Source organism: Physella acuta, unplaced genomic scaffold, assembly GCF_028476545.2.
Source record: "Physella acuta isolate Inbredline_101_S28 unplaced genomic scaffold, ASM2847654v3 ptg000146l, whole genome shotgun sequence".
Lineage (NCBI taxonomy): Eukaryota > Metazoa > Mollusca > Gastropoda > Physidae > Physella > Physella acuta.
The window spans coordinates 465,253-477,450 of NW_026731665.1; the positions used below are offsets into that span (position 1 = coordinate 465,253).

A 12,198-nucleotide genomic window follows, 5' to 3' on the forward strand; every position below is an offset into this window, starting at 1 on the left:
TCAACAAACAAAAATCTCTTCGTTACCTGTACCACACAGTTGTAGGAAGTTTTGTGTGAAGCTAACGTATAGACCTACTGAATAAGTGAATTCCATTAATTTGAATACTAAGCTTTTTTTTTTTATAAGGAGATATAGTAAACCTCAATGATGAAATCGAATCTTGGAAATAAATTAAAAATCATGTTGTAATATTTCGTGTGTGTTGTTTCAGGCATGCTTGAACAATGGGTAAAATGAGAATGCCGCAATACCACACATGTTTTTGCCACGTAAGATCCTCATGTAGCCTTGCTCACCCCAACCGACACCTGGAAGAAGATGGGATTACAGAAGAACTTGGTGAGTAGACACACGATCTGAACACGGCAGATAGTACGGAAACAATACATTTTACAATTTACTCAAATCGCACATCAGCACATAACTTTACTGTAAGAGTTCTACTTATTAAACCTCAACAGAAATACATAATACAAAACCGAAGCAGAAAATAAAAATACAAAAATATCACAAATGTAGACAAAAATACACACATACCAGAGCAGACAAACATAGACACATACACCAATAGACAGTAGACAAACATACACACGTACCCCAGGTGTTCCTGACGATCCAGTAGTCCAGTCCCCCATCTGACCCATACCCCACCACCTGTACGGCGTGATCCACCTGGGTGGAGCTACATCTGGGGTCCGAGTACACCCCGGCAGTGTAGGTCTGTCGAATCAAATCAGAGCGTCATTAACTATAAATCATATTCACAGCTTATAATTGACAGATATCTGTAACTAGTTTAATGAGTCGTTAAAGTAGATGTAAAAAAATATCGGGATTAGAAAAGGATTGTTTTCCGAACAGAATTTATTTTAATTTTATGTTGTTCTGATTTCTTTTTAATTTGTATAAAGGGAATTAATTATGTCAGTGAATATAGCAGGTTTGAATAGCGAGTTACTGACCATAAGTGTTCATCGATTGTTAAAATATGTTGAAAACACCATCATTAAGTTATAATAATATTCTTTTAAATGCAACAACTATATTTAAACATTGTTTTTTTCTCTCCAAAGATTTAATGCTATAATCGTCAGTTGTTTAATAAGCATTACGCAGGAAGCAACTGGTATCACATCACATATGTACATAAAGCTACCCGGAATATACCTGTAACAATGGCATGACTTCCGGATTAAAAATATCACACTTGCATATCGAACTACCTAGAATGATGGTATGACACCTATACATCAAAATACCTTTATAAAGAAGGTATGACACCTGTGCATCAAACTACCTAGAATGATGGTATAATTTTTTTTACATCAAACTACTTATAATGATGGCATGAGTACTGTACATCAAACTACCTAGAATGATGGTATAACACCTGTAAACTACCTAGAATGATGGTATGACACCTGTAAACTACCTAGAATGATGGTATAACACCTGTAAACTACCTAGAATGATGGTATGACACCTGTAAACTACCTAGAATGATGGTATGACACCTGTAAAGTGCCTATAATAATGGTATGACACCTGTAAACTACCTAGAACGATGGTATGACACCTGTAAAGTGCCTATAATAATGGTATAACACCTGTAAACTGCCTAGAATGATGGTATGACACCTGTAAACTAACTAGAATGATGGTATAACACATGTAAACTACCTAGAATGATGGTATAACACCTGTAAACTGCCTAGAACGATGGTATGACACCTATACACTACCTAGAATGATGTTATGACACCTATACACTACCTAGAATAATGGTATGACACCTGTAAACTACCTAGAATGATGGTATGACACCTGTAAACTACCTAGAATGATGGTATGACACCTGTAAAGTGCCTATAATAATGGTATGACACCTGTAAACTACCTAGAATGATGGTATGACACCTGTAAAGTGCCTAGAATAATGGTATGACACCTGTAAACTACCTAGAACGATGGTATGACACCTGTAAAGTGCCTATAATAATGGTATAACACCTGTAAACTGCCTAGAATGATGGTATGACACCTGTAAACTAACTAGAATGATGGTATAACACATGTAAACTACCTAGAATGATGGTATAACACCTGTAAACTGCCTAGAACGATGGTATGATACCTATACACTACCTAGAATGATGTTATGACACCTATACACTACCTAGAATAATGATATGACACCTGTAAACTATCTAGAATGATGGTATGACACCTGTAAACTACCTAGAATGATGGTATGACACCTGTAAACTACCTAGAATGATGGTATGACACCTGCTTATCAAACCATCTAGAATGATGGTATGACACCTGTAAACAACCTAGAATAATGGTATGACACCTGTAAACTGCCTATAATAATGGTATGACACCTGTAAACAACCTAGAATGATGGTATGACACCTGTAAACTGCCTAGAATGATGGTATGACACCTGTAAAGCTACCTAGAATGATGGTATGACACCTGCTTATCAAACCATCTAGAATGATGGTATGACACCTGTAAACAACCTAGAATAATGGTATGACACCTGTAAACTGCCTATAATAATGGTATGACACCTGTAAACTACCTAGAATGATGGTATGACACCTGCTTATCAAACCATCTAGAATGATGGTATGACACCTGTAAACAACCTAGAATAATGGTATGACACCTGTAAACTGCCTATAATAATGGTATGACACCTGTAAACTACCTAGAATGATGGTATGACACCTGTAAACTGCCTAGAACGATGGTATGACACCTGTAAAGTTACCTAGAATGACAGTATAATACCTGTGAACTTACCTGGAAAGACTGCTGGCTGGCATCAACTAGAGCTACTATAGGTGTGGTGTGAATGACCTTTAGCATGAAGTCCTCACGACCTGCGGGGATGTAACCACTTCCGGTCACCTGGATAAAAGGTCATCACGTGATTAACAAAATCTCGCGATATTTATACATTAAAGAAATGGCTATATAATTGTAAGCAACTATTTTGAAAAACAACATTTTAATTAATCAAGTGGGGAGGGGGGGGGGGGATTTTCGAAGCTTAAATTAAACATTTAATAATTTTTTGTTCCGAAAAACACGAGAATTTGGAGAAAAAAAAATTAAAAAATGATAATTAGTGTTAAAGAAAACTTGAGAATTTGTAGGCAAATTTATGAAAATTTGAAACAAAAAAACTTCAATTCATATTTAACACAAACTAAGGATGTATATCAATGAAAATGCTTGGATTTGAATTAAATAATCAAAGGTAACTTGTATTTATTAAAATAGTTTTAGAATTCGTATCGAAATGTTGTAAGAATTTGTAATTGTAGTTAAATTTCTGAAAACGTGGGACTGGATCAAGCAAAAGATTGAGATTTTATATTTGAGAAAAAGAAATGATAACTTTTAATGAACAATGATGATATTTTGTTTTGAGGAGAATGTGAGAATTTGTACTGAGAAATCATAATATAGTTTTCAAGAAAATATGATAATTCGTATTGAAGAAAACTTATTAATGTGTACTAAAGAAAAACGAGAATTCGTATTGAAGAAAACATAAGAATTTGTATTGAAGAAGATATGATACATTTGTATTGAAGAAAACATTAGAATTCGTATTGAAGAAAACATAAGAATTCGTATTGAAGAAGATATGATACATTTGTATTGAAGAAAACATTAGAATTCGTATTGAAGAAAACATAAGAATTCGTATTGAAGAAGATATGATACATTTGTATTGAAGAAAACATTAGAATTCGTATTGAAGAAAACATAAGAATTCGTATTGAAGAAGATATGATACATTTGTATTGAAGAAAACATTAGAATTCGTATTGAAGAAAACATAAGAATTCGTATTGAAGAAGATATGATACATTTGTATTGAAGAAAACATTAGAATTCGTATTGAAGAAAACATAAGAATTCGTATTGAAGAAGATATGATACATTTGTATTGAAGAAAACATTAGAATTCGTATTGAAGAAAACATAAGAATTCGTATTGAAGAAGATATGATACATTTGTATTGAAGAAAACATTAGAATTCGTATTGAAGAAAACATAAGAATTCGTATTGAAGAAGATATGATACATTTGTATTGAAGAAAACATTAGAATTCGTATTGAAGAAAACATAAGAATTCGTATTGAAGAAGATATGATACATTTGTATTGAAGAAAACATTAGAATTCGTATTGAAGAAAACATAAGAATTCGTATTGAAGAAGATATGATACATTTGTATTGAAGAAAACATTAGAATTCGTATTGAAGAAAACATAAGAATTCGTATTGAAGAAGATATGATACATTTGTATTGAAGAAAACATTAGAATTCGTATTGAAGAAAACATAAGAATTCGTATTGAAGAAGATATGATACATTTGTATTGAAGAAAACATTAGAATTCGTATTGAAGAAAACATAAGAATTCGTATTGAAGAAGATATGATACATTTGTATTGAAGAAAACATTAGAATTCGTATTGAAGAAAACATGAGAATTCGTATTGAAGAAGATATGATACATTTGTATTGAAGAAAACATTAGAATTCGTATTGAAGAAAACATGAGAATTCGTATTGAAGAAGATATGATACATTTGTATTGAAGAAAACATTAGAATTCGTATTGAAGAAAACATAAGAATTCGTATTGAAGAAGATATGATACATTTGTATTGAAGAAAACATTAGAATTCGTATTGAAGAAAACATAAGAATTCGTATTGAAGAAGATATGATACATTTGTATTGAAGAAAACATTAGAATTCGTATTGAAGAAAACATAAGAATTTGTATTGAAGAAGATATGATACATTTGTATTGAAGAAAACATTAGAATTCGTATTGAAGAAAACATAAGAATTCGTATTGAAGAAGATATGATACATTTGTATTGAAGAAAACATTAGAATTCGTATTGAAGAAAACATAAGAATTCGTATTGAAGAAGATATGATACATTTGTATTGAAGAAAACATTAGAATTCGTATTGAAGAAAACATAAGAATTCGTATTGAAGAAGATATGATACATTTGTATTGAAGAAAACATTAGAATTCGTATTGAAGAAAACATAAGAATTCGTATTGAAGAAGATATGATACATTTGTATTGAAGAAAACATTAGAATTCGTATTGAAGAAAACATAAGAATTCGTATTGAAGAAGATATGATACATTTGTATTGAAGAAAACATTAGAATTCGTATTGAAGAAAACATAAGAATTCGTATTGAAGAAGATATGATACATTTGTATTGAAGAAAACATTAGAATTCGTATTGAAGAAAACATAAGAATTCGTATTGAAGAAGATATGATACATTTGTATTGAAGAAAACATTAGAATTCGTATTGAAGAAAACATAAGAATTCGTATTGAAGAAGATATGATACATTTGTATTGAAGAAAACATTAGAATTCGTATTGAAGAAAACATGAGAATTCGTATTGAAGAAGATATGATACATTTGTATTGAAGAAAACATTAGAATTCGTATTGAAGAAAACATAAGAATTCGTATTGAAGAAGATATGATACATTTGTATTGAAGAAAACATTAGAATTCGTATTGAAGAAAACATAAGAATTCGTATTGAAGAAGATATGATACATTTGTATTGAAGAAAACATTAGAATTCGTATTGAAGAAAACATAAGAATTCGTATTGAAGAAGATATGATACATTTGTATTGAAGAAAACATTAGAATTCGTATTGAAGAAAACATAAGAATTCGTATTGAAGAAGATATGATACATTTGTATTGAAGAAAACATTAGAATTCGTATTGAAGAAAACATAAGAATTCGTATTGAAGAAGATAGGATACATTTGTATTGAAGAAAACATTAGAATTCGTATTGAAGAAAACATAAGAATTCGTATTGAAGAAGATATGATACATTTGTATTGAAGAAAACATTAGAATTCGTATTGAAGAAAACATAAGAATTCGTATTGAAGAAGATATGATACATTTGTATTGAAGAAAACATTAGAATTCGTATTGAAGAAAACATAAGAATTCGTATTGAAGAAGATATGATACATTTGTATTGAAGAAAACATTATAATTCGTATTGAAGAAAACATGAGAATTCGTATTGAAGAAGATATGATACATTTGTATTGAAGAAAACATTAGAATTCGTATTGAAGAAAACATAAGAATTCGTATTGAAGAAGATATGATACATTTGTATTGAAGAAAACATTAGAATTCGTATTGAAGAAAACATAAGAATTCGTATTGAAGAAGATATGATACATTTGTATTGAAGAAAACATTAGAATTCGTATTGAAGAAAACATAAGAATTCGTATTGAAGAAGATATGATACATTTGTATTGAAGAAAACATTAGAATTCGTATTGAAGAAAACATAAGAATTCGTATTGAAGAAGATATGATACATTTGTATTGAAGAAAACATTAGAATTCGTATTGAAGAAAACATAAGAATTCGTATTGAAGAAGATATGATACATTTGTATTGAAGAAAACATTAGAATTCGTATTGAAGAAAACATAAGAATTCGTATTGAAGAAGATATGATACATTTGTATTGAAGAAAACATTAGAATTCGTATTGAAGAAAACATAAGAATTCGTATTGAAGAAGATATGATACATTTGTATTGAAGAAAACATTAGAATTCGTATTGAAGAAAACATAAGAATTCGTATTGAAGAAGATATGATACATTTGTATTGAAGAAAACATTAGAATTCGTATTGAAGAAAACATAAGAATTCGTATTGAAGAAGATATGATACATTTGTATTGAAGAAAACATTAGAATTCGTATTGAAGAAAACATGAGAATTCGTATTGAAGAAGATATGATACATTTGTATTGAAGAAAACATTAGAATTCGTATTGAAGAAAACATAAGAATTCGTATTGAAGAAGATATGATACATTTGTATTGAAGAAAACATTAGAATTCGTATTGAAGAAAACATAAGAATTCGTATTGAAGAAGATATGATACATTTGTATTGAAGAAAACATTAGAATTCGTATTGAAGAAAACATAAGAATTCGTATTGAAGAAGATATGATACATTTGTATTGAAGAAAACATTAGAATTCGTATTGAAGAAAACATAAGAATTCGTATTGAAGAAGATATGATACATTTGTATTGAAGAAAACATTAGAATTCGTATTGAAGAAAACATAAGAATTCGTATTGAAGAAGATATGATACATTTGTATTGAAGAAAACATTAGAATTCGTATTGAAGAAAACATAAGAATTCGTATTGAAGAAGATATGATACATTTGTATTGAAGAAAACATTAGAATTCGTATTGAAGAAAACATAAGAATTCGTATTGAAGAAGATATGATACATTTGTATTGAAGAAAACATTAGAATTCGTATTGAAGAAAACATAAGAATTCGTATTGAAGAAGATATGATACATTTGTATTGAAGAAAACATTAGAATTCGTATTGAAGAAAACATAAGAATTCGTATTGAAGAAGATATGATACATTTGTATTGAAGAAAACATTAGAATTCGTATTGAAGAAAACATAAGAATTCGTATTGAAGAAGATATGATACATTTGTATTGAAGAAAACATGAGAATTCGTATTGAAGAAAACATGAGAATTCGTATTGAAGAAAACACGAGGAGTCGAATTAAAGAAAACATGAGAATGTGTGAATTAAAAAAATTGTCGTCTGATCCAACCTTGACCACCGGCTTACACTTCCGGTTATTACAACTTCCGGTATCGTTCTGGTACGTCTCAGGGGTACACAACCCGCCTATGACCTTGATGCAGTCGAACCCGGGGTACTTGGGCTGGTGACCTTCGTTATCGCAGCACGCCCCCACCTCCTCCACGCTGAGGTGAATGGCCTTGGTCTTGGTCTGAATAGCCAGAACACTCTCCATGCCCTCTAGCGATGCCCGGAAGAGAAACAGAAAATTTCTCGTTTTTAAAACTTTCCTGTTTCAAGCAGTTTTTAAATTATCGACGTCATTAACATAATTATACACAAATCTCGTGATTTATGTAGTATACTAGACTACCTGCGTTGTCCAAGGGAAAACCGTTATTTAACGTCGTATCCAGAAACTGGAATAGCGTAAGGCATTTTAATATTGGGATATTTAAAACGGGATAGCTGTACTTGCAAAGGAATTTTTAATATGCCAGTATAAAAATTTGTTTAAAATTATTATCCATCGTGTTCTTGAAAATGCTTTAACTATATTGTTTAAGAAATTATTCTAATGCAAATTAAATCAAGGAAAACCCATCGACGACTGATTAAGTTTAAGCAGTGTCAATCATATTTTTTAATTAGAAGCCCCGGCCTTTGCGTGAAGATCAAAGTCAAAGTTAAGAAAAACATGATCGATCACAAAATGTCAGTTTATATTTTACGATCAACATTCACTAACATGAATATTGGCGAAAAACTGCATACTGTGTATATGACCAGGGTTTAGGGTTAAAACAGCTTGCGATGAAGGGTTAGGGTTAAAACAGCTGGTGATGAAGGGTTAGGGTTAAAACAGCTTGCGATGAAGGGTTAGGGTTAAATCAGCTTGTGGTGAAGGGTTAACGTTAAAACAGCTTGTGATGAAGGGTTAAGGATAAAACAATGTAGAATAACTTCACTTACTGATTTATCTTAATTATATTATTAAAATTGTGTTTACTCCTCTATAGATGTTATTTATAACAGAGAATGCACCTCCCCATTCTCAACCCCTCCCACACATACACACAGCAAAACCATTAGTCTCAAAGATTCACTAAATGTAGCAGAAGTAAAGTAACATTACCAGTGATAACATAGCCACAACAATAACAATAACATTACCAGTGATAACATAGCCACAACAATAACAAGAACATTACCAGTGATAAAATAGCCAGAACAATACCATAACAATAACATTACCAGTGATAACATAGCCACAACAATAACAATAACATTACCTGTAATAACAAAGTCCATAACATTGTCCATCATGCCCTGGTCATACACGGGCGTGATGACACCAAATTTCCGCCAATCAAAACTTTCGTCAGACATCGCCATGGTTACCTGTAAAATAGGTCACTTGTGTGTTACACGTTGGGTACGTGTGTTACATGTTGGTGACGTGAGTGTTACATGTTGAGGACGTGTGTGTTACATGTTGGGGACGAATGTTACACGTTGATGGCGTGTTTAACTCTTCATTTAACACTTGTATGAACAATGTCAATCTTGCCTTAACTTGTATGTATATGACAAGTGTAATTATATCACGTCCATGTCATCTCTGTAAATTGGATTCCGTCCCCCCCCCCCCTCCTATCCCCACGCCCCTCCCACCTGAAATGACAACTGTAAGCGGTGTGAATCTAAGGGTTAGTCAAGAATTCTATAGTCAAATGTACAGCCTTAGCTTTCATTGTATACTGCTCTAAAACGCAATTGGATTGAAAAGCTGGTTTCAAATGGTTCCAAATTTTTGTTGCCAGAAAGCATATTTTTCAGCCAAAATTTAAATATTTTATAACATTTGTGTAATAAATAGTACATAATAACTTCTGGTTTCACAAAGGCTAGAAACAGTCAAACAAATAATAGCTAGTAATATAAATATAATAGTAATTTAGCAAACTCTTTTATTTTTTTAATTTGGATCTGTAGAGTCAGTGTGTTATTGAGATTGGAGATGTTATATAATTTCATATAAATACAATACTTCGCTATACACCATAGATCACTATTGCGTATTTTTATCATGGAGAACAATTGTTCTGACTTTTTTTGTTTTACTCTCCCTGACCATTTCGGTAGACTTCAAGGAGAGGTTGAGGGCAGTTTTGAAAATATTTGAATTGATAAAATACTTCCAAACGGCTTTTCAACGGTTTATATTCAGTACAAAAATATGAAAATTAGTGTCATGGTTCGCAAACTTCTTTAATTTTTTTTATAAATATAACTATAATTTTATCGCTTGCTATATATTTTAAAAGTTTTTCTTTTTAAAATTGAGTATAATTACATATGATTTTCAAGATTTTGATTATCATTATCTCCAAAGGTTGAAATATCGATGTAGCTTGGTGAAAGAAATTGTTGTGTCACCTGATAATTTTGAGATAGCTCGCCCTGAATGACCAACGCTAAGGTGGCAATCAAGGTTACACCTAGTCCTGGTGACATCTTCACTTGATCGATCTTGGTGATCCGATATGTATCGAACTTGGTGTGTAAAGATATGTTTTATGAACGCATGAAATCCGTGGTTAAACACGTGAATTTGATCGATTGATGACACCTTGTTGATGTGTGAATCTCACTAAAGAAAATTTAATCGAGTCTCTGCGATCGATCTTTGGCCTCGTTTTGGTGTGTTATATACACCTGTCCGTGACATATCTCGCTTGATTAGGATTGATCACGTGCTATATGATCACCTAATACGTACCCTTAGAAAAAAACACATAATCAGCAAAAATTAAAAATATCTAAAAAAATTCATAAAAAAACGTTTTAATAACAAGCTTTTATGTACTAATGCACTAAAAAGTAGAAAATAAATTATAGACTACTATTTAAATTACTATAAAGAAAAGCGTGGGTCACTTTAGTACTTGAGTACCTATTGGATACCTTTACTAATATTTGAGAAGAGACCCACGCTTTTCTTTATAGTTATTTAAATAGTAGTCTGTAATTTATTTTCTACTTTTTAGTGCATTAGTACATAAAAGCTTGTTATTAAAACATTTTTTTATGAATTTTTTTTCAGTACTTTACATGTTTTATTTACAATAGAGTTACATGACTAAAAACCATTGCGCGCCTACTGAACGTGAAGTCGCGCCTACTGAAAGTGATGGCGCAGCTATTGAACGTGATGACGCGTGTGGTGTGGTTGGCTAGATATGCCTACTAATTCGGTCCAAATTTTAATTAATTCATTAAAAATCAATTAGGCATCCAATTAAGTCAAATTTAGTTTCAGATTGCATTGTCTTCATGTCTTGACCCACGTGCCAAATGTGAATCGTATCGGTCAAGTAGAAGTTTCCGAATTTTCACTCCTGCGTTTCCATCTAGACTGACGACAGACAGAGGAAGTGAGTTAAATAAAAGCTTGTAATAAAAAAAGTCGAAAAATATTTTTTCAGCAATCTTTAGAGACTTAAAACAAAGAAAATAATCCATATGTAATTATTAAAATGACCAGCACAGCAAGTACGTTAAAAATTAAGAAAGTGTGCTAATTAGAAATCAAGGTGAGGCTATTAAGTACGAAAACACCAGAAGTCAACTTGTTATGTTGTATTGTGTTTATTTATAAACTGTTTCTGTTTTTTGTTCATATTGTTAAAGATACCGACGATAAGGACGTACTACATGTATCACGATGTTGTTGGATGTATCACTGTTGGATGTATCACTGTTGGATGTATCACTGTTGGATGTATCACTGTTGGATGTATCACTGTTGGATGTATCACTGTTGGATGTATCACATTGTTGGATGTATCACTGTTGGATGTATCATTGTTGGATGTATCACTGTTGGATGTATCACTGTTGGATGTATCATTGTTGGATGTATCACTGTTGGATGTATCACTGTTGGATGTATCACTGTTGGATGTATCACTGTTGGATGTATCTCTGTTGGATGTATCACATTGTTGGATGTATCACTGTTGGATGTATCACATTGTTGCATGTATCACAATATTTGATGTATCACATTGTTGGATGTATCACATTGTTGCATGTATCACAATATTTGATGTATCACATTGTTGGATGTATCACATTGTTGCATGTATCACAATATTTGATGTATCACACCGAGACGTCACAGATGGTGATCACCTGTCAAACACCGTCGAGTGAGCAACATTTATGTAGAAATAAAGTCGCTGGTCTACCTGTGTACAAGGGCGTGTCCATTGTGGTGCTAGGTGGGTGACACGTGACGCCACAAAATGTTACATCACGACTCGTTACATCAGGACACGTTACATTACATGTTACATCACGAATTGTATATCACACAACATTACATGACGACGCATCACATCAAGTCACATTACATCCCGACAGGTATATCACAAAACGTCACATAACGACACGGCACATCAAGAAACGTTA

At 31.8% G+C, this 12,198-nt stretch overlaps 1 protein-coding gene across 1 annotated transcript; it reads right to left on the bottom strand.

Annotated features, from left to right (window-relative positions):
• Positions 1 to 72: 72 nt before the first annotated feature.
• On the bottom strand, positions 73 to 10,418 carry LOC131935497 (procathepsin L-like). The gene is made up of 6 exons (XM_059291896.1): positions 10,162 to 10,418; positions 9,015 to 9,123; positions 7,751 to 7,962; positions 2,818 to 2,925; positions 600 to 723; positions 73 to 311 (listed from the first exon to the last, which is right to left on the bottom strand). The coding sequence occupies exons 1-6, from the start codon at positions 10,237 to 10,239 to the stop codon at positions 211 to 213; spliced, it is 732 nt and encodes a 243-aa protein (XP_059147879.1). The 5' UTR covers positions 10,240 to 10,418; the 3' UTR covers positions 73 to 210.
• Between the last annotated feature and the right edge of the window lie 1,780 nt (positions 10,419 to 12,198).